Raw genomic sequence first — 24,385 nt, 5'->3', positions numbered from 1 at the left:
CACCGGCTCTGATACCAGTTGAATGGGAGAATGAGAATTAGGGTTGGAGATTCATGTGGGAGACATACACAGAGAGACAAGGGAGAGAGAGAGAGAGAGTTGTGGGGATAAGTCAACTCATGGTAATAGTGTGTGTGACTCCCCTATCACACATGTATATTGCACTAGTACACATAGTGCACTTAGTACATTAAAAGTACTAAGTGTTTTATGTACTATAACTTATGGGCTTGTACACACTATAAGGGTGGGCATAATGCCTTTACCCCAACATATACTCGGCCTCTGTAGTAGATAAGGCAGTGCACTTCTGCATCCTGGATATCCATGACACAGCACCTCCTGTGAATGTAAACACATAACCGGTAGTAGACTTCCGGTTATCTGGATGACCGGCATAATCTGAATCCGTGTAACCATGCACTAATGCATCCTGTTTGCCAAAACAAATGCACATATCCTGTGTGCCCTTTAGGTATCTCATGACACCTTTCACTGCTTCCCAATGCTTCTTGCCAGGGTTGGCCATGTATCTACTAACCACTCCCACTGCAAATGCAATGTCCGGCCTAGTAGCAACCATGGCATACATGAGACTGCCACAAGCTGAAGCATACGGAATCTTGGCCATATCAGCCCTGTCACTATCCGACTGTGGGCTGTCCATAGCACTGAGTTTCACATATGAAGGCAAAGGAGTACTAGTCTTCTTCCCCCCATCCATATTGAACCTCTGCAAAACTTTGCCAATGTATTCCTTCTGAGACAAATACAACACATGCTGATTTCTGTCCCGAAGTATCCGCATACCCAAAATGTGATTTGCATCACCCAAATCCTTCATATCAAAGGTCTGATGCAGCCTCTTCTTCAAGGCATCCATCTCTTTACGAGATTTCCCGGCAATCAACATATCATCAACATACAAGATGAGGATCAATAGACTGCCATCCAAAGCTTTCTTGGTGTATAAGCAGTGATCTATGTCACTCCTTCTGAAATTCTGGGATTTCATGAATGTATCAAATTTATGATACCATTCTCTTGGTGCCTGTTTGAGCCCATAAAGACTCCTTTTCAGCTTGCATACAAGCTTCTCCTTTCCATTCACTGCATAACCCTCTGGCAGTTGCATATATATCTCCTCATGGAGATCACCGTGAAGAAAAGCAATCTTCACATCCATCTGAATCAAATCCAGATCATCATGTGCAACCAAAGCTAATACAGCTCTAAGTGTGGTCATTTTGACCACGGGAGAGAAGATCTCATCAAAGTCCACACCATATTCTTGCTTGAAGCCCTTAGTCACTAACCTGGCTTTGTATCTTGGCTTTGCATCTGGTGCAACTTTGAGCCTGTAAACCCACTTGCATGGCAAAACCTTCTTGCCTGTAGGCAAATGCACCAACTTCCATGTTCCATTTTTGTGCAGAGAATCCATCTGTGACTTCATGGCACGCTCCCAAAGAGCCTTGTCTGCCCTCTGTAAAGCCTCCTTATAACATGAGGGCTCCCCACAGTCAGTGAGCATCAAGTAGTCAACCCCTGGAACAAACCTGTCAGGGGCTCTGGAGGGTCTTGTGGACCTCCGTACCCAATGACCATCATTTGCAGGTTGCTGTCCAGCCTGCATATCACCTATTGGTGGCTCCTGTTCCATGCCATAAGGTTGAAAAATCATGCCCGGTATCTCCTCTAACTGTGGCATATCCATAGGGATATCTTTTGCCATCTCTGGCTGTCCATTTGGACCATTTTCAGCACCATTTAAGGGCTGGTTTTGCTGCTGTAATGGCTGATTTACAGCCCTTGGTTGTTGTCCATGATGTCCATCATCATCAAAGATGACTCTGCCAGGCTCCTGTTGCCTTGCAGGCTCCTTATACATGCATGTTTCATCAAAAATGACATCATTGCTGCGTATAATCTTTCTATTCACGGGATCCCAATGTCTATATCCCATTTCACCTCTGTCACCATATCCTAGGAATATGCATTTGTGAGACTTAGGATCAAGTTTGGTGCGCATTTCCCTGCGTATGTGCACGTACGCAACGCAACCAAACACTCTGAAGTGCTTGTATGACGGAGGCTTCCCTGTCCATACTTCTTCTGGCACTTTCCCACCAAGCCTCATGTTAGGTGACCTGTTTATAAGATGAACGGCTGTCATAACAGCTTCAGCCCAAAAACCATGAGGTAATGTAGCATGTGACAACATAGAACGGACCTTCTCCTGAATGGTCCTGTTCATCCTCTCTGCTGTCCCGTTTTGTGGAGGATCATAAGGAGTAGAGAGCTCCCTCTTGATGCCTTTAGCATCACAAAAGTCCTGAAACTGTTTAGACATATACTCTCCACCATTGTCGGAACGCAAAGCCTTCAGTGTTTTGCCAGTTTGATTCTCAACATGAGCAACAAACTTCTGAAACACTGAGAATGTATCACTCTTCAAACGAAGAGGATAAACCCACACCTTACGTGTGGCATCATCTATAAAAGACACAAAGTATTTTGCCCCTCCGAAAGAAAGCTGAGGCATCTCACATACATCTGTATGCACAAGCTCTAACTGAGCATCTTGATGGGGAGAAACTGCAATTAGGGTTTAGAGTTCATTCATGGGAGATATACACAGAGAAGCAAGGGAGAGAGAGAGAGAGAGTTGTGGGGATAAGTCAACTCATGAAAAGCATGAGTGTGTGACTCCCCTATCACACATGTATATTGCACTAGTACACATAGTGCACTTAGTACTTTTAATGTACTAAGTGTACTATGTACTATAACTTATGGGCTTGTACACACTATAAGGGTGGGCATAACGCCTTTACCCCAACAACCTCCCACTTAAAGGCAAAGTGCCCTTAAGTAAAGGAAAAGAAAAAATCAGCATGTACATGATAATATACAAGGCCATATCAAGGCTGAAAATGGCCTCATCCAATGCCCATCAAGTGTCTGCAATGAGCAAACCGCTCCGGAGGCAAACTCTTCGTCAACAGATCAGCCGGGTTGTCATCCGTGTGAATCTTAACAAGCTGAATTTGCTTGTTCTCTATCACCTCTCTGATGAAGTGATACTTCACATCCACATGCTTCGTCTTTGCATGAAAAACAGGGTTCTTTGCCAACTGAATGGCACTCTGACTGTCACAATGCAACAATGGAATATCCCCTGTATAACCCAAATCAACTACTAACCGAGATAGCCATAATGCCTCCTTGCAAGCCTCTGTGGCTGCAATATACTCGGCCTCTGTAGTAGATAAGGCTGTGCACTTCTGCATCCTGGATATCCATGACACAGCACCTCCTGTGAATGTAAACACATAACCGGTAGTAGACTTCCGGTTATCTGGATGACCGGCATAATCCGAATCCGTGTAACCATGCACTAATGCATCCTGTTTGCCAAAGCAAATGCACAAATCCTGTGTGCCCTTCAGGTATCTCATGACACCTTTCACTGCTTCCCAATGCTTCTTGCCAGGGTTGGCCATGTATCTAGAAACCACTCCCACTGCAAATGCAATGTCTGGCCTAGTAGCAACCATGGCATACATGAGACTGCCACAAGCTGAAGCATACGGAATCTTGGCCATATCAGCCCTGTCACTATCCGACTGTGGGCTGTCCATAGCACTGAGTTTCACATATGGAGGCAAAGGAGTACTAGCTTTCTTCCCCCCGTCCATATTGAACCTCTGCAAGACTTTGCCAATGTATTCCTTCTGAGACAAATACAACACATGCTGATTTCTGTCCCGAAGTATCCGCATACCCAAGATGTGATTTGCATCACCCAGATCCTTCATATCAAAGGTCTCATGCAGCCTCTGCTTCAAGGCATCCATCTCTTTACGAGATTTTCCGGCAATCAACATATCATCAACATACAAAATGAGAATCAAGAGACTGCCATCCAAAGCTTTCTTGGTGTACAAGCAGTGATCTATGTCACTTCTCCTGAATTTCTGAGATTTCATGAATGTATCAAATTTGTGATACCATTCCCTTGGTGCCTGTTTGAGCCCATAAAGACTCTTTTTCAGCTTGCATACAAGCTTCTCCTTTCCATTTACTGCATAACCCTCTGGCTGCTGCATATATATCTCCTCATGGAGATCACCGTGAAGAAAAGCAGTCTTCACATCCATCTGAATCAAGTCCAGATCATCATGTGCAACCAAAGCTAACACAGCTCTAAGTGTGGTCATTTTGACCACTGGAGAGAAGATCTCATCAAAGTCCACACCATATTCCTGCTTGAAGCCCTTAGCCACTAACCTGGCTTTGTATCTTGGCTTAGCATCTGATGCAACTTTGAGCCTGTATACCCACTTGCATGGCAAAACCTTCTTGCCTGCAGGCAAAGGCACCAACTTCCAAGTTCCATTTTTATGCAGAGAATCCATCTCTGATTTCATGGCACGCTCCCAAAGAGCCTTGTCTGCCCTCTGTAAAGCCTCTTTGTAACATGAGGGCTCCCCACAGTCAGTGAGCATCAAATAGTCAACCCCTGGAACAAACCTGTCAGGGGCTCTGGAGGGTCTAGTGGACCTCCGTACCCAATGACCATCATTTGCAGGTTGCTGTCCAGCCTGCATATCACCCATTGGTGGCTCCTGTTCCATGCCATAAGGCTGAAAAATCATGCCCGGTATCTCCTCTAACTGTGGTATATCCATAGGGATATCTTCTGCCATCTCTGGCTGTCCATTTGGACCATTTTCAGCACCATTTAAGGGCTGGTTTTCCTGCTGTAATGGCTGATTTACAGCCCTTTGTTGTTGTCCATGATGTCCATCATCATCAAAGATGACTCTGCCAGGCTCCTGTTGCCTTGCAGGCTCCTTATACATGCATGTTTCATCAAAAATGACATCATTGCTGCGTATGATCTTTCTATTTATGGGATCCCAAAGTCTATACCCCATTTCACCTCTGTCACCATATCCTAGGAATATGCATTTGTGAGACTTAGGATCAAGTTTGGTGCGCATTTCCCTGCGTATGTGCACGTACGCAACGCAACCAAACACTCTCAAGTGCTTGTATGACGGAGGCTTCCCTGTCCATACTTCTTCTGGCACTTTCCCACCAAGCCTCGTGTTAGGTGACCTGTTTATAAGGTGAACGGCTGTCATAACAGCTTCAGCCCAAAAACCATGAGGTAATGCAGCATGTGACAACATAGAACGGACCTTCTCCTGTATGGTCCTGTTCATCCTCTCTGCTGTCCCGTTTTGTGGAGGATCATAAGGAGTAGAGAGCTCCCTCTTGATGCCTTTAGCATCACAAAAGTCCTGAAACTGTTTGGACGTATACTCTCCACCATTGTCGGAACGCAAAGCCTTCAGTGTTTTGCCAGTTTGATTCTCAACAAGAGCAACAAACTTCTCAAACACTGAGAATGTATCACTCTTCAAACGAAGAGGATAAACCCACACCTTGCGTGTGGCATCATCTATAAAAGACACAAAGTATTTTGCCCCTCCCAAAGAAAGCTGAGGCATCTCACATACATCTGTATGCACAAGCTCTAACTGAGCATCTTTCTGTCCAAGAGCTTTCTTGTGGGGGCACTGTAGTTGCCTACCATATATACAATGCTCACAAAACTGAAAACTTGAAAACTTTAGAGAAGGCAAGTAACCCAAACGAGACAATTGCTCCATTCCTTTGACACTCATGTGTCCCAACCGGCTATGCCACATAGAAATTTCCGGCAGCTCGGTTGCATTTACATTAGCATGGTGACAAACACCTGCATGCATAAAGTAAAGAGTGTCCACCTTAGAGCCTCTGGCAACAACCAGTGAGCCCTTACTAATCTTCCACTTTCCACTACCAAATGTGGTAACATAATCAGCATCATCAAGCTGTCCAGTAGAAAGCAGATTCTTCTTGATCTCAGGCACATGCCTGACATCATGGAGCATAAGCTGTGAGCCATCTGAAAATACAAGCCTCACATCACCTCTGCCAAGAATTTTGCATGCATGGTTATCACCCAAATAAACCACTCCTTCATTGCCAGCAGTGTACCTGACAAACAAGTCTCTGCAACCTGTGACATGAAAGGAGGCACCTGAATCAATGATCCATGAGTGCATACCATGACCACCTGTAAGAAGTGAATGGGCATCAAGTGAAGACGTAAAGAGGACCTCATCCTCACTGCCACCTGCATGTGACACATTGATTTCTTCGATCTTGACTCCACTTTTGCCCTTTGGCTTTACATCTTTGGCTTCATCCTTCTCTTTGTCTTTGCCTTTTCCCTTTTCCTTTTGATCATTTTTCCATTTGTAGCATTGTTTTTTGATGTGTCCCTTTTTGCCACAATAATGGCATTCCAAATCCTTTTTGGAGCGAGACTTGCTCCTTCCCCTTTGTTCCCCCTTTGCTGGGATCTCCCACGTGCATTCATTGCATTAGACTTGCCAACAGAGTTGTTTTTCCTGTTCATCTCTTCTTGAAGAAGAGCACCCTCAACATCTGCATATGACAGCATAGCATTCGAATTGCTAGTGGCTGTCCTAAATGTGTCCCAACTCTCTGGCAAAGTGCATAACAAAAAGGTGGCTTTGAACTCATCGTCCATCGCCAACTTTTGATTGATGACCTGGCTGACAATACCATTAAACTCATTGAGATGGGCTGTCATAGAAGCCCCTTCCTTCATCTGAAGACCTATGAGTTTCTTCAACCAATACACTTTGCTTGAGGCACTTTGTTGGGCATACAAGTCCTGCAATCTCTGCCACATTCCCCAAGCTGTCTTCTCTTCACGAATGCTGAAAAGTAATGAGTCTGACACAGACAACATGATAGTAGATCTTGCCAGCTCATCCATATCTTCCCACTCTTCAGCTGTAAGAGAAGCGGGCATCACACCCCTTTCTTTGATAGGTTTGTGCTGCTTTTTCTGAAGCAACACATTGTAGCACTGGGTTTGCCAAATGTCATAATTCTGCGAGCCTTCAAGCTTCTTGATGTGAAGCAATGAAGAGCTCTCACCTGTGGTTGCCATAGCAATATGCAACCTGTAAATGCCTGACTCCCTGCAAATGTGCAAACACTGCACCAAAAGATGTGCAAACACTGCACCCAAAGCACACAAAGTGCTTACAAATGTTCTCCCAAGCTTTATCTCCCACTGCGGAAGCAAGAATGCAACTTTTCTCCCACTTTTTGTGATGAAAACACCAAAATCTGGTTGCTGCAGATTTTGGACAGCACCTTAAATGTGCTCTTTTGCCCTTCCGAAGTACTGTACAACAGTACCAAGTGCTTACAAATGATGTACCAAACCTGTACCGGCAATTTCAGCAGCTGAAATTGAATCTTTTGGTCACTCAAAACAGTGTACAGCCATGCCAAAACATGCACAAAGCTGTGCCAAATCTGTACCAGCAGGTACAGTAGCAATAAATGCTCTCCTGGCTGTCCAAATGAGTAAAAATCAGACTTTTACAGTCCTGTACACTGCATACAACAGTTCCGAACAGAAATTGGGCAAAAGCCCCTTGACTGCAAGCTGATTTCTGAGGATTCAAGGCATAAAAGTCTCGCCTGCTGCTTTGCCAAGCTCAACAAGCATACAAACTTGAAAAGCCCCTTGATTTGAGATCAATTTCTGATCATGCATGGTACATTGGCGCACATGAAGGCATCCAGAGTGTTCACGATGCTTCCCCCTGGCCACATATACATCAAATACATGAAAGCCCCTTGATTTACAGGCACATTGAGTGCTTGTAAGGCATCAACACATTATCCACAGCATCAAATGCGATTGCCTGCATGCAAATCAACCAAATCGGCACAAAAGCCCCTTGATTTGCACTGCAATTTGCTGCAATTTGCTGCAATTTTGCCCAAATGTGCAATTTTTTACATCATACAGCATGTATGAGTGCTTAATTGCACAATTACATCAAAAGCCCCAAATTTCGACATCCAATTTCCTGCAAATTGATCCTGATTTGACCAATTTCCTGCAAATTTAGCCTGATTGTGACCAATGTCACCCAATTTTGTCAATTTTGCTCAAAAATTGAGCAATTTGGTACTTGTACCTGCTCAATTGCTTGATTTGACAAGGAAAATCCAAAATTGAAGCAAAATACCTTTGATTTCAATCCAATTTGCAGGCTGAATTTTTGTTGCAGGAATCTGCTTCTGCTTTGTGCAGGTGAGAAGGGGGGCACTTTTGCTGCAGATTTGATGGCTGCTTCTGTTCTGTGCAGGCGGTGATGAAGCTGCTCCGCCTGCTTTGCCTGGTTCGCTCGCTGATGAGCGCCTGGCGCTAGCTGACGCCTATTTTGCCTTACGCTTCGACTTCTTGGCTTATCGCATGCGAGTGATTCAACGTTCGCCAATGACAGAACTCCACGCTTCACCAGCTCCACGCTGTTCGCCTATGCTGTCTTCGCTCGACGCTTGGCGCCAACCTATCTTCGATCGTGTAGCGCTATAGTAGCTAGTACGCCTGAAGTCGACAGTGCCTGATGGCTATACGCTATCTTCTCCAGCTTCGCCTGCGCCGTTTGCCTGCGCCGTGTGCTGACTTTTGTTTGTGTTTGCCTGCTTCGACTAGCGCCTTCTTCTTCGCTCCACGCTTGATGCCACGCTAGACTGCTGTAGGCGCCTGGCTGCTGTGATTCAGCACAGAAGTGGCTTCCGCCACCTTCTCCTTACGCCCACCAATCTACTACAGCTGCCCACGCAATGAAGATGTGTCTGGCCTCTTCACACACAGGATGCGCCCAACCTGCTGGTCGCTTTTGGCTTGACTGGAGACTCTGAAGACAACAAAGGACCAGGGAACAATCTGCTTGCACTGAATGGCTCTGATACCAGTTGATGGGGAGAAACTGCAATTAGGGTTTAGAGTTCATTCATGGGAGATATACACAGAGAAGCAAGGGAGAGAGAGAGAGAGAGTTGTGGGGATAAGTCAACTCATGAAAAGCATGAGTGTGTGACTCCCCTATCACACATGTATATTGCACTAGTACACATAGTGCACTTAGTACTTTTAATGTACTAAGTGTACTATGTACTATAACTTATGGGCTTGTACACACTATAAGGGTGGGCATAACGCCTTTACCCCAACACATCTTTCTGTCCAAGAGCTTTCTTGTGGGGGCACTGCAGTTGCCTGCCATATATACAATGCTCACAAAACTGAAAACTTGAAAACTTTAGAGAAGGCAAGTAACCCAAACGAGACAATTGCTCCATTCCTTTGACACTCATGTGTCCCAACCGGCTATGCCACATAGAAATTTCCGGCAGCTCGGTTTTATTTACATTAGCATGGTGACAAACACCTGCATGCATGAAGTAAAGAGTGTCCACCTTAGAGCCTCTGGCAACAACCAGTGAGCCCTTACTAATCTTCCACTTTCCACGGCCAAATGTGGTAACATAATCAGCATCATCAAGCTGTCCAGTAGAAAGCAGGTTCTTCTTGATCTCAGGCACATGCCTGACATCATGGAGCATAAGCTGTGAGCCATCTGAAAACACAAGCCTCACATCACCTCTGCCAAGAATCTTGCATGCAAACAAGTCTCTGCAACCTGTGACATGAAAGGAGGCACCTGAATCAATGATCCATGAGTGCATACCATGACCATCTCCTGTAAGAAGTGAATGGGCATCAAGTGAAGACGTGAATAGGACTTCATCCTCACTGTCACCTGCATGTGACACATTGACTTCTTCAATTTTGACTCCACTTTTGCCCTTTGGCTTTACATCTTTGGCTTCATCTTTGTCTTTGTCTTTGCCTTTTCCCTTTTCCTTTTGATCATTTTTCCATTTGTAGCATTGCTTTTTGATGTGTCCCTTCTTGCCACAATAATGGCATTCCAAGTCCTTTTTGGAGCGGGACTTGCTCCTTCCCCGTTCTTGGCTTTTCCCCCTTTGCTGGGATCTCCCACGTGCATTCATTGCATTGGACTTTCCAACAGAGTTGTTTTTCCTGTTCATCTCTTCTTGAAGAAGAGCACCCTCAACATCTGCATATGACAGCATAGCATTCGAATTGCTAGTGGTTGTCCTGAATGTGTCCCAACTCTCTGTCAAAGTGCATAAGAGAAAGGTGGCTTTGAACTCATTGTCCATTGCCAACTTTTGATTTATAACTTGGCTGACAATACCATTAAACTCATTTAGATGGGCTGTCATAGACGCCCCTTCCTTCATCTGAAGACCTATGAGTTTCTTCAACCAATACACTTTGCTTGAGGCACTTTGCTGGGCATACAAGTCCTGCAATCTCTGCCACATTCCCCAAGCTGTCTTCTCTTCACGAATGCTGAAAAGTAAAGAGTCTGACACAGACAACATGATAGTAGATCTTGCCAGCTCATCCATATCTTCCCACTCTTCAGCAGTAAGAGAAGCGGGCTTTACACCCCTTTCTTTGATAGGCTTGTGCTGCTTCTTCTGGAGCAACACATTATAGCACTGGGTTTGCCAAATGTCATAATTATGTGAGCCTTCAAGCTTCTTGATGTGAAGCAATGAAGAGCTCTCACCTGTGGGGTTGCCATAGCAATATGCAACCTGTCAATGCCTGACTCCCTGCAAAATGTGCTAACACTGCACCAAAAAGCACACAAAGTGCTCACAGTTGTTCTCCCAAGCTTTATCTCCCACTGCGGAAGCACAAATGCAACTCTACTCCCACTGTATGTGATGAAATCACCAAAATCTGGTTGCTGCAGATTTAGGACAGCACCTTAAATGTGCTCTGTTCCCCTTCCAAAGTACTGTACAGCAGTACTAAGTGCTCACCAATGATGTACCAAACCTGTACCGGCAAGTACAGCAACTGAAATTGAGATTTTTGCTCACTGAAATCAATGTGCAGCCATGCCAAAACTTGTACAAAGCTGTACCAAATCTGTACCAGCAGGTACAATAGCAATAAATGCTCTCCTAGCTGTCCAAATGAGTGAAAATCAGACTTTTACAGTCCTCACCACTGCATACAACAGTCCCGAACAGAAATTGGGCAAAAGCCCCTTGACTGCAAGCTGATTTCTGAGGATTCAAGGCATAAAAGTCTTGCCTGCTGCTTTGCCAAGCTCAACAAGCATACGATCTTGAAAAGCCCCTTGATCTAAGATCAATTTCTGATCATACATGGTACATTAACGCACATGAAGGCATCCAGAGTCTTCGCTGTGCTTCCCCTTGGCCACATATACATCCAATACATGAAAGCTCCTTGATTTACAGGCACATTGAGTGCTTGACAGACATCAACACGTTGCCCAAGGCATCAAATGCGAGTGCCTGCATGCAAATCAAACCAATCGGCACAAAAGCCCCTTGATTTGCACTGCAATTTGCTGCAATTTTGCCCGAATGTGCGATTTCTCACATCATATAGCATGTATGAATGCCCAATTGCACAAATACATCAAAAGCCCCAAATTTTGACATCCAATTTCCTGCAAATTGATCCTGATTGTGACCAATGTCACCCAATTTTGCCAATTTTGCTCAAAAATTGAGCAATTTGGCACCTGTACCTGCTCAATTGATGATTGTACCTGCTCAATTGCAAATCCCAAAAGAAAAATTGAAGCATGTACCTCTGAAATTTTCTGTTGCAAGAAAAAGGGGGGTGTTGGGGGCGTCGTGCTGATGATGCTGCTGCTGTGCAGGTGGGCAATAGCTGAGGATGGTGGCCTTTCCTGCGCCATGGCGACGGTGGTGAGAACGATGAAGAATCAGCGCAAGAGCTGCTCTTGTGTATCCAGCTCTTCTGCGTTTTATGCAAAAAACCTAGCGTGTAAGGAAGCGACTACAATCGAGAAGAAGCAACGCGTTTGTCGTCGGCCCGCCTAGATCATGCTTTTCTTCGGAAAGCTTACGAAATCCTTGTAGCTCGCGTAAGTCGAGCAGCGTTTGTGTTGCCGCCTTCGCCTAGTGGTGGCGGGTTGTGCTCGCCCAGCGATAACACGCACTGCGACCCACGCCTCGTAGGACTCAACTCGTCTAACGCCAAATGCTTGCTACAAGCGCACGCACGCGTACACCTGCAAGCGTGTTCGCCTGCTTACGTGCTGCCCAACGCTGACACGACTGCGTACCTGTACTGCCCTGTACTGCCGAAACGGGCTGAGCCTCTGCAATCAGCGCCTGCACCTTCTTCTCCTCTACAGCAAATTCGACACCACCATTGTTGGAAGTTCAGGCGACAAGTGCAGCAACATAAGCAGGCTGTTGACGGACGGACTGCAATGAAACTTGTTGGAAGGAAACTGCACATGCAGAGAGCTGCAGGCTAGCTCTGATACCAGTTGAATGGGAGAGTTAATTAGGGTTACGTTTCATGTGGGAGACGTACACAGAGAGAAGTAGGAGAGAGAGAGAGTTGTGGGGATAAGTCAACTCACCAAGTGTGTGTGTGTGTGACTCCCCTATCACACATGTATATTGCACTAGTACACATAGTGCACTTAGTACATTAAAAGTACTAAGTGTACTATGTACTATAACTTATGGGCTTGTACACACTACAAGGGTAGGCATAATGCCTTTATCCCAACAGTGTTCTCTTGTCCTATGTGCTCTCTTGAAGATTGTTTCTACCATGTGTGGGTGGAACAATAGAGAGCAAATGGAAGGGAACATGGGCACTTGAGAGGGTAGTGTGAGTTGGTGACCGAAATGCCTACAAACTATTGGTGGCCGAAATGCCTATAAACTATGTGTAGCAGAAATGCTTATGGAACACCAGGTTATCTATGCCTGCGAGTGATTGTTTTATCTTGTTACTTGAGCCCACCTCTCATCCAAGGTGTGTGGTCAGAGTACCAACACGGAGTGCAAGTGGTAAAGTGGACATGACGGGACTTATGTCTATGCCAATGGTCATGTGGACCGATGTCTTGTTGGCAGGAGACTTATTTTGTCTCGTCCATTTACTTGGGACATGGATTATGATATCTGGACTTATGGGACTGTTTTGTCTCGCCCATTTACTTGGGACATGGATTATGATATCTGGACTTATGGGACTGTTTTGTCTCGCCCATTTACTTGGGACATGGATTATGATATCTGGACTTATGGGACTGATTTGTCTCGCCCATTTACTTGGGACATGGATTATGATATCTTGACTTATGGGACTGTTTTGTCTCGCCCATTTACTTGGGACATGGATTATGATATCTGGACTTATGAGACTGATTTGTCTCGCCTATTTACTTGGGACATGATTATGATATCTGGACTTATGGGACTGTTTTTTTGTCTCGCCCATTTATCTTGGGACATGATTTTGAAATTGGTATTATGGAGACTTATTTAGTCTCGCCCATTTCTTTGGGACATGGATTCTTCAGTTATATTGGATTTTTGAGACTGTCTTGTCTCGCCGACTCGATGGAACATGATTATATCTTGAATATATGGCTTAAAGCTTAAAGTTGCGGATAACTTTTAAGAAGTTGGGGAGGATGTCACCAGCCTGGACATTTCCTAGTCTGAAAGGGGTCTGGTGGACTCCAGGATGTTTAAATATTTGGAAAGTACAAGCTTTGGGAATGGGGGATTATCCTAGAATACAAAGGACCACACTCCTAAAATTTAGGAGAGTCGTTATTTTTGGCCCGACTCCGATGGAAATTTTGTTCGCGTCATTACATCTGGAATTGAGCAGATACCAAGAAGTGGCAAAGTGCCTATGACAAAATGTCTACCAGTTGGGATATTTTTAGAGATAAAGTTTATGGAAGGACCCATCTCTTAGATTGGGACATGTGGCAAGGAGGTGGACCAAAGTGAGACACGTGGCCTGACACTTGTTAAAAAATGGATCAAAGTGAGACAAGTGGCCTCACACTTGTCACTTCAGCTATTGTGTGGCTCTCCACTTGTCATCGTAGCCTTCTCTTGCCATTTTAGCTCATGGGAGGCCCAAATCTATAAATTGGAGCCCTCTCTCCTCATTAATAGAGGCTCTCTTGCTGCACACTAGCCTCTACCACCGTTACAGGCTGCCCTAATGATGGCTACTCTCTTTCTCTCTCTCTTGAAGGCTGCCCATGAAGAATACCGGCTGTTGGGGACTGTTTTGGAGGCTTCCATCGCGAAGAAATATTGAAGGCAAGGGTATTTAATCATTTATTATGATTTCTAGCCATTGTACTTGTTGCACCAACATTTGTACTTGCTGTACCTGCTATACCAGCCATCGTATCTGTTGTACCAGCTGTACCAGCCACCGTACCCATTGTACTAGTCATTGCACCTATTGTACCAGCATTTGTACTTGCTGTATTTGTTGTACCAGCATTTGTACTTGCTGTACGTGCTGTACCAGCCATTGTACCAGCTGTACCAGCCATTGCACCTGCTGTACCAGCCATTGTACCTACTATACCGACTTAATGGAGAGTTGTACTTGCTGTACCAGCTCTATTGCATGAAGACCCGTGGTTTTTGGGGAAGAATCAGTACCCACATGGAGGTATATGGATTATATTGTTGGCTCGGCATTTCTACAGCCTATGTTCCGGCTTGGTAGCCTTGTGTTGGGCTGTGTTAAGGCTGTGGCCATGTTTAAGTGTTTTAACATGCATTGATGGTATCAACAAGTGTGTAAAAGGCTCTAGTCCCCTCGGGCACCCGCTGCGAGTTACACCAAAACCTGCATTGATGGTACGAATGTCACATGGCACCTAGTGCATTGGATGCATGTACACTAAGGAATTGAAACGTAACAGTCAATTGAGGGGTCCTGGCTCCAATCTGTGTGAAGTAGTTTGAAGATGAGCCTATATAAGAACACCGTACAAGAATCTAATTAACAGCTTTGACTAAACCCCTAAATTTGGCATAAATTGCCACATAATGTCTCATATCATTCATGTGGTCCTAAACATTCCATGAACCTTACTCCTGATGCATCCTTCTGTACCTTCATGGTTGTCTGGAGGGCAACGGAGAGGGGAGTAGAGGCATAATCCTGAATTTATAGACCACTCAAAGAAAATGTAGTACTTGGCTGTCACCTATCCAAGCTTGGAAAGATGGACACACTGCTTTGTGACTGTATTTGGATGATCTTGCATGTAGATGCTTGAGATGGACACGTATCGCTACCATGGTCACTCCATGTCAGACCCAGGAAGTACCTACAGAACCAGAGATGAGATTTCGGGTGTTCGCCAGGTCAGTTCCCTGTAAAGGTTTTATTTATTATCTTGCTTACTTGACTAAGAACAAGGGTAGAAAACAGTTTTCTTGCTATTGGCTTTTGGCTTCTGCAGGAACGTGATCCCATTGAGAGGATAAGGAAGTTGATTCTGGTAAAAGAACTAGCTAGTGTGGCAGAATTGAAGGTGTGTTGTGCTCGTAATGCACTGCTTGTATGCATGGATGGCTTGATGATGTTTTAGAAACTCTAAGTAGCTATTGAATGCTTTACAGAATATTGAGAAGGAAGTGAAGAAGCAAGTCGAGGATGCTGTAGCCCAAGCAAAGGTAGGGGTACAATTGCAATTATCAGATTTGATATGGTTCATCTTAGGGCTTTTACACAGTCCCCATGCCCATTGAGTGTTTCTGACAGATGGGTGGGGAGTTCAGAGCTGGGATGGGCAATCACGTCCGTCCATCAGCATACTCCCCCACCCATGGCTGCAGATATGTAAAGGCGCTTATATTTTGAAAGAATTACATTCAATTGCCATGCATGGCACTGCTTTCCAACAGTGAGTAGTTTGCACGATGAGAGTGAAAATTGTGCCGTTTGGAACTTTTCTTTGTTTACAGGAGAGTCCTCAGCCTGATCCATCAGAGCTTTTCAGCAATGTATATGCGAAAGGGTGGGGTGCTGAGGTGAGCTTTGCTGCATTCATTGCTTTGTTATCTGATGTGACTGTTCGGCAGTCTGATCAACTGCTGTCTTCGATGATGAAGGATATTGAAGTTTGTTTTGGATGCAGGTTTTTGGTTGTGATCGCAAGGTTTCTTATGCCGTTTTACAGTGAAAGCAAGTGTTTGATTGCAAGATATCTTATGATGCTTCATAGTAAAAATGACTGTTTGCTGCCCCTGGCTGAATTTCAGAGATCTGAATTTATGTGGGCCATTGGTTGCATATATCTTATCATAACACAGGCATCGGAATAATGGGAGCACACTTTCCATTGATCTGCAACATTGCACTCATCCGAGGGGTAGATAATAAGGGTTTTTTTTAAAGAACATGATTTTTTCCGATTTGCTGAGAAATTTGTTTTGTGCTGTACAACCAAGCTGAAGCTTTTATTCTGGTGTAACTTCTGTTTCGGACTGAAAATGCATTATTCCACCCATACTCTAATCAAGTCTTGTGTGCAATGCTAATCAGATGTCAGTGGGCGTTATGCCAATTACATGTAATTTAATGGGAATCCATAAGCATCGTTGCATCGTAGTAGTCTAATGGGAGTTTTGTGGTGTGTTTTGATTGGCATTTCGATGAGTTTCATAAATGGCACCTGTTAGAAGATTGTAAAGCTACCGAAGGAACTCTAGAACTCATTTGTACATTCGTAAAATGTTGATCGAGTTGGTGGATTCATTACCTGCTATACACAAATACGAGAATGTACTATGCCTATGATGTTGTACATGATGAGCCTTCTATCCTCGTCATCTCTAGTGGCTCTGCGTGGTTCTTCCACTCTGGATTTATGTTGTCAATGTTGCTCCTGTGTATATGGTTGAACAAGAGGCTTGTCACTTGAAATTAAACATCCTTAATCGTGTAGTAATCCAGACATTTCGTGAAATTTGCAGCTTGAAGCTACTATGATGCCACTTAAATGAAAATGTTCCCCCTTGTAGGCCTTAGTGAAGTGCTCACCACATAAACGGGTCCATCTTTGTCGTGTAAGGTAATTTAGCATACACACAATTCGAATTCTGATGCTGGATGTGATTATTAATGTTTTATTTTATCTGCAATTTATCTGTTTTATTTTATGAGCCTACATAGGTACAAATTTGAAATTGTCGAGTTATGTTCGTGTGGAAATCATACATGGAGGGTAACACTCTGGTTCGTTGAACGTTTTTGTTGTGTACATACAAATTTGAAATTGTCAAGTTATGTTTGCAAGGAGATCATTATATGAAGGGTAACACTCTGGTTCCTTGAACGTTTTTGTTGGCCAAGCTATGTTTATAAGGAAATCATAATAGGGAGTAACGTTCTAAAGATTCCCTGTATGTCGGCTTTGAGAGACGATTATATAAAGAAAAGAAGAGCTTTTAATGAATATCTTTAGGGTAAAATTGTAAGGAATAGCAAAAATTGAAAGGGGTAAAAAGGCTGATTAGGTCACCCTCATCCACTTCCCCTATCTAATGATAAATAGTTGGTACGCTTTCATTCAAAATTTTATAAAATCCAAAAACTGCCCGATCAGTCAATTTTCAATGACCTGATAGTCAATGGTCAACGAAAGCCTTGCACTTCTAGTCAATGGTCGTAGTCAATGTTCAATGATCTGAAAGTATGTAGCGGTCAATGATCAAGTGTTGGATAAAATAATGAATGTTACTTATGGAATTGCCACCAACACATCCTTGCACATTGCACGTATGATCGTTTCAAAAGTTACATCTAAAAATCTGTACTCTTATTAAACACAAGGTTTCCTCCTTCCACGTGGCCAAAGGAGAGGAGGGAGAGGGCCAAGGGAGAAAGAGAAGGATTCATGTTGCCCCTCTCTCAATTTTGAATTTTCTTATCTCAATTTTTGAAAGAAGAGCTATCCCTTCTTACCTAATGATGATTTCCTTAAAATGTGAGATGAAAAATTCATGTTCTCTTTCTCAATTTTGAATTTTCTCATCTCATTTTAATTTTTGAAAGGAGAGCTATCCCTTCTTACCCAATGATGATTTCCTTAAAAGGTGGGTTTCATGATGCGAAATTGAATGTGTAGGTGTCTCTCTTTTTCTCTCAGTGTAAAGAAAAGACAAAAGACATTACATGCAAGATGCATATATTTGAGAGAGCACATCTCCACGTATCCCCACCCATTGAAATTTAATCAAATTTAAAATTTAATTAAATAAAATTGTGTATATAAATTTATTTACATTTATAAATACACATTTATATGTATATATAGGTATGTGTGTCTAAATATAATAAAACATAATATTATATATAATATATATTTGCATGCGTGTGTGTGTGTGTGAGAGAGAGAGAGAGAGAGAGAGAGAGAGAGAGGGTGTGTGTGTGTGTGAGAGAGAAGAGAGAGCGAGAGAGAGGGAGAGAGGGAGAGAGGGTGTGTGTGTGTGTGAGTGAGAGAGAGAGAGAGAGAGAGAGAGAGATTGATTCATCTACTCTCTTATTAAACACAAGATTTTTTCTTTCCACATGGCCAAAAGAGAGGAGGAAGAGGCTAAGGGAGAAAGGGAGCGATTCACACTCCCTTTCTCAATTTTAATTTTTCTCATCTAATCTCAAATTTTAAAAGGATAGTCATCCCTTCTTACCTAATCCTTAAAAGGTGAGCTTCATAATGAAAACTTCAACATGTAGGTGTTTCTCTCTTTCTCTCTCATGGTAAAGAAAACATAAAGGATATTACATGCAAGATGCATTTATTTGAGAGTGAGTACACCTCACCCATTTATATTTTAATCTAAGTTAAAATTATATATGTATGTGTGTATATATAAATTTCTTTATATTTATAAATACACATATATATGTATGTATAGGTATATGTGTCTAAATATAATATTATATATATACTATATATTTGTATGTGTGTGTGTGAGAGAGAGAGAGAGAGAGAGAGAGAGAGAGAGAGACGAGTGTGTGAAGAGAGAGAGAGTGCGTGTAAGAGAGAGAGAGAGAGAGAGAGAGAGAGAGAGAGAGAGTTTCTATGTGTGGGAGAGTGTGTGAGAAGAGAGAGGGAGTGTGCGTGTGTGTGTGTGTGTGTGAGAGAGAGAGAGAGAGAGAGAGAGACGAGTGTGAGAAGAAAGAGAGTGCGTGTGCATGTGTGTGTGTGTGTGTGAGAGAGAGAGAGAGAGAGAGAGAGAGAGACGAGTGTAAATGTGTTTAGATAGTCTGAAACCGGCCAAAAATTACAAAACCACCAAATTAGACATGTTTAACCCAATGTCTGCCATGTCTTGCCATTGTGGCATGCCATGTGTCATGGCCTGCTCTTGAACTTCCATTCCACTTCTTATGTTTGCCTCCTTCCTTTTGAGTCGTGCGGCTTTAGCAATTGCTAACATTCGAGCCTTTTCCCTAGTAACATTTCTTGCAAGATTATTGTGATAGAACCAATTAAACATCTCCACAAGATAATTGCTACGTGTCTTCCCTCCACCATGTCGAGTATTCTTGAAGTACACTCATTTGGCTGCGTTATGTGATTTTTCCATGCCTTGGGTGTTGAACATATTCAAGGACCCGTATTTTTGTAGAAAATACGGTCCATGTGCATATACAATGTGCTAGGAAAATTCATCCACATCACATCTCATCACATCCATTTCAGAGAGAGAGTGCATGTGTGTGTGGAGTTCTATGTGGGAAAGTGTGTGAGAAGACAGAGGGAGTGTGTGTGTGTGTGTGCGTGTGTGTCACAGAGAGAGAGAGAGAGAGAGAGAGAGAGAGAGAGAGAGAGAGAGAGAGAGAGAGAGAGAGAAAGATAAATTAAGCGTCTACTAAAGACCAAACTATCCATGGAAACTCATCATGGAATACAAAGAACATAGAAACATGAGAGTAGCATCAGCTCCGAGTAGATGGTATACCACTCTCCAAAATATCAAGCATGGATGGGGCTAATGAGTATGGCCGAGAGGTCTCCCTCAGCTATGTCACGTGGAAAGGTAGCTCAATGGTGGTGGAGCATGTCCTGGATCTGGAGCTAATGAGGTGATTGTTGCCGACGACCGGGGGGCCGGGGTGTCGGCCATGCTAGACTGTAGAGGCTCGGTTTGAGGTAACTCCTCTCCGACGAGGTTAGGTACAGAGCACTCGCGGAGGGTCCTCAAGATCCACTATATTAGTGTCCTCCACCTCCTAGGTCTAGAAGAAACTCGTGATGGTTGGCTGGCGAGGGAGGGGGCGGGGTGGCTGGGGCGGAATCTCTCAAGAAGGTGTCTGTGGACGGGAAGCCAAGTCCTCCATACTCCACCGACCGTTCCGACCGTGGGTGCCCTCCGAAAAACGGCTGTGACCACTGTCTCACGGTTGGTGCCCTCCGATGGCTCCGACCGCCGTCAAAGCGCCAGTACCTTCGACCGCTCCGACCACCAGTGCCTTTGACCACCCGACCGCTAGTGCCCTCCAATGGCTCTGACCGCCATCACAGTGCCAGCGTCCTTCTAACGCTCTGATCGCCAGTGCCCTTCGATCGCTCCGACCGCCGGCACCGCCGGTGCCCTTCGATTGCCCCTAGTGCTCTCCGACCCCTTTGACCATCGGTCCCCTCAGACATCTCAAACGTGCATGGCCAACTCCGATGGCACTTATGGAGGCAACATCCCTCTCCCTTTTCCAAGGTAGGGAGAGATCCTCTTCGAGATCCTGAGCACCATCTTCCTTTCCCCTCTCCCTTTCCCAAGGCAAGGAGAGATCCTCTTCGAGATCCTCTTGACCACCACTCGAGGAGGAGGACACCCAAGGAGGAGATAAGGGGAGCACTCGCTCGGTATAGGAGACACACAGAGTCGCAGACACACTCTCATGGACGAGGACACTCCCTCTTGTATCACATTCATTGTAGCACATTCTCTGTTGGAGCAAAGTCTTTCTTGTATCATTCCATTCAGTATCTTGATATACAATGTTACACTCTTGTGGTGTTGGGTCTATCTCTCTGTGTGAGTGAGGTGTCAGTGGTGTGTGGTGTGAATGTGAGGCCTGTAGGGATACTGCGGTGCTAGGTGGTGGTCGGAGAGCACGGTAGACAGTGTAGAGCATAGGTCTTGCATGTCTAGCCAGTGAGGTCGACTCATCCTTGGCGGGTATACTTCCCTGAGAGGATCCACGCTCCCTTCTCTTCCCAACCTTAGTGGTTGTGTTCGGTAGTCCTCGAGTTCCCTAGTGAGGACCCGCGGAGTCATCCATAGTGTCCTTGTGTCTACGGAGCTCAAGTAGGAAGAGGCCTAGGCAATGCTGTTCCGGGAAGTCAATGATCTTGGAGAGTGGACCAAATCCCTCTCACGAAATAGACAATGACCTCTCGTAGATCTCATAGTATATTGGGTAGCGGCATATGTAATGCTCCTCTTTCTCCACCTTTGTGTGGCATAATCGGCAGATCCTCTCTTCTCTTGGCCTTCGTATGAGTTTCTCGGCTTTGAAGATGCGGTGCGCTCTACCTGTCTCCACTCTGAGGTGGTGGGATGAAACCCGTATCTAGCCAATCGCAATCCGCATGGCATGGGACATGTGAACACTTAAGTAGCTTGGCTGCTGGATGAATCCATCCTCAGTGAGTGTGAGGAAGTGATCTCTGTATAAGTGCATCTTCGTGGGGAGCTCCAGAGGTGTGATCCATGTGCAATGGGTGTAGAGGATGAGAGGATCTAATCAAATAACCCGGTTGGTATCCTCATGAGAGAGCTAGAGAAAAGGGGAGTCCAAATTGTATTGAACGGGGGATAGGGGGTCCATGTGGAGCCCATATACTAAGAACCAAGTGGAAACTAGTGCATAGCATACTCCAGAGTGGTGGCCCTCAAGTGCTAGCTGTCTCGAGGACTCTAGAGCAAGCCTCGGGTACCTATGGGGATTCGTGTGACTGATGCGATGGAGGTATGTGACTATCTAGACGAGTGCATCCACTACCATCAGGGCTGTAACAAACTCTGCCTGGATAATTTGGTGTGGGATTGATGGTTTGCTATGGATCATACAGGAGAAAACCATGATGTGGGCCTCTCAACTTGCTGCCAATCCTCATTGGATAAATCTAGCCCCAAGAAGGCTGCTCCATACATCAAGGCTGGTGTGGCAAGGGTGTCAAAAGCCAACCCCTCGTCCTGGGCTCTTGGAAATATGCCTGGAAGCATTTCCGCTCAAGTAAGCTCAACACTGCATATCCTTGTCACTCTGGCATGTGTTGCTGGAAGCATGGTGAAGCGTGGGCCATTGAAAGTGATACCAAGGTAGACATAGGATGAAACAATCTCCATAGGATCCCCTCTGTATGTGAATCTCAATCTGGATGTGAAGGGGCGAGAGGATTACCTTGGTTTTACCAAGGTTAACAGAGAGGTCCCACTGAGTGCAAAAGTCTTGTAAGGCATCCAACTGTCTCTCAAGCCCCTCGGCTAAGTTTGAAAGGAGGATGATGTCATTTGCATAAAGTAGTATGGGGATCAATATGCTTGCCAGTGTAGGACCATCCCCACCTAATCCATCAATGAAGCTTGAGGTCTCATCAATGTAGAGGCCGAAAAGAGTGGGTGATAGAGGGCAGCCCTGATTCACCCCAATAGTGCTGGAAATCTCATGTGATGTATCTCTTGGGTTCCCACTCGTTCGATGACAGATTCATTGAGGGTGATGATGATTCAAACCATGTTAGATGGGGCTCATATCTCCTGTAGATGGTGTAGGAGGCAGGCTCGGAGCACAATATCAAAAGCTTTGCAAAAATCCACAAAGTAGCATTAAATCCTTTGATGTTGTGCTCTACCCTCCTCGATGATGGCATGGAGGGTGAAGATGTGGTCAAGGGTAGAGTAGTTCCTCCGAAAGCCAGCCTGTCCTAGGGCTCTGCATCCTTAGCTATCTGCAAATGAACTAAGCTCCACCTCTAGCATTGATCCATAGAGTATGGCCAATGTGTGGCCAATCACGATCGTCCTGTAATTATTAGGATCAAGTGGATCTCTAACTTTGAGGATGGGGGTGATGGTGTTTATGGACCAAGAGGGTGAAAATCCTTCACAAAGGGATCTATTAAACATGTAGGCTAGTAGGGGCGCTAAGGTATCACTAGCATTCTACGAATGGCCTTTACAACCATGCCCTTTGTGAAGAAGATGGAGGTGGTGGGACGGGGATCTGGTGGGATATGATAGAGGGAGCGTGCATAGGAGTGCCATGTGTCCGAGCAGGTGATAGGTGTGGGAGGGCAATGTTCTCGAAGTTTCCTCCAGGCCTCTTTGCACTTCGGCCCTAAGAAAAGTTGGTATAACTCATCCTCTTTTCGAGCGTAGAACTCCCGTTTCTTGCGTTGGGTGAGCCGTTGAGAAATTCATCGTGCTTGGTGCTTCGTGATTTGCCAATCCGTACCTCAAGATGGGAGCATGTGGCCCGGCATTCATCATCATACCAACGGTTTTGGGGCATGGAACCGCAAGGTGGCTTGGCACGCGGTAGACCACCATGTAGGTGAAAGAAGTGGCACTGTGGATGTGTGGAGTATGGTGGTGAGCTGTGATGTGAGGGTGGATAGGGGGACAATAGGTTCCACATCCTGGAGTTGGCGGTAGATGTGGTTGGAGTAAACAAGGTCAAGCTCGTGATAAAAAAGGACCTGAGTGTAATGTGAGATGGGGGTGGGTGGCAGAGGGATGGGTGGTGTATAGGAAAGAGTGAAAGAGAGGTAGACATGGTCAGCCTTCAAAGGGAGGTGGCGGGATTGAGAAGTCGGGGAGAAGGTGTGCCAAGCCGGAGATCCCATAAGGTAGTCCACGGTGCTAGTACTTCCTAAGTGAGGGAAGGAGGTGAGGGCTTTGAAGGAGGGCCATCGAGACATCCTGTTAAAGATAACGAGACCATGTGCAGCTCCCAACTCTAAGAAATATCTCCCATACACCGTGACCTCCTCATGGTCCTGTGATGATCTCTGGAGCCCCTGTGTCAGTGATGTCTAGCTCCTGTAGTCTGATAGGGTGGTTGTCAAGATTGAGTAGTGGGACATGTTGACTTCCCGTCCTAGCGTTGAAATCCTCGAGCACAGGAGGACTTCCCCCAGTTGTGAGAACTCCATAATCTCCCCATATAATGGTAAGTACGGTGATTGGCCATGCTGTGTGCGGTGTAAGGGGAGTGGCATGATGCAAAATAACTCACAACAATGTGGATGACTTTGTGCATCCTTGTCCTTCCAAATGATGTGCTGAGAATTTGTCAAAGATGGGATCTAAAAAGGACAGCGACCCCTCCAAGACCCATGTACTCCTGATGTGCGGGTCTCGCCTCGAAAAGCTGACTCTCACTCATACTCGGCTATGTATGGCAAGCCCCTCTCAGGGCTTCATGAGTCTCTGTTTAAAAAATGACATCCCTGCTTGTGTGAGAATCTCGCTCAAGCCTCTTGGATTCGACCACAGCATGCCATTGCAA

The 24,385-nt window shown here is 44.9% G+C and overlaps 1 protein-coding gene across 1 annotated transcript in view; it reads left to right on the top strand.

Moving 5' to 3' along the window:
• LOC147612478 (pyruvate dehydrogenase E1 component subunit alpha-1, mitochondrial-like) overlaps positions 1-16,378 on the top strand; it is a 35,952-nt gene extending 19,574 nt beyond the window's left edge. The window contains exons 4-8 of the mRNA XM_086783097.1: positions 15,127-15,222; positions 15,321-15,392; positions 15,481-15,534; positions 15,826-15,891; positions 15,999-16,378. Of these exons, the coding sequence (XP_086639223.1) occupies positions 15,127-15,222; positions 15,321-15,392; positions 15,481-15,534; positions 15,826-15,891; positions 15,999-16,043 (333 nt within the window). The 3' untranslated portion in view covers positions 16,044-16,378. The remainder of the gene's footprint in view (positions 1-15,126; positions 15,223-15,320; positions 15,393-15,480; positions 15,535-15,825; positions 15,892-15,998) is intronic.
• Positions 16,379-24,385: the final 8,007 nt, after the last annotated feature.

The sequence above is a fragment of the Cibotium barometz genome, chromosome 45, assembly GCF_041138505.1.
Source record: "Cibotium barometz isolate CiBa-2024 chromosome 45, ASM4113850v1, whole genome shotgun sequence".
In the NCBI taxonomy this organism is placed as follows: domain Eukaryota; kingdom Viridiplantae; phylum Streptophyta; class Polypodiopsida; order Cyatheales; family Cibotiaceae; genus Cibotium; species Cibotium barometz.
The sequence above is the reverse complement of the archived record's forward strand: the minus strand, read 5'-3'. Positions and strand labels throughout refer to the sequence as shown.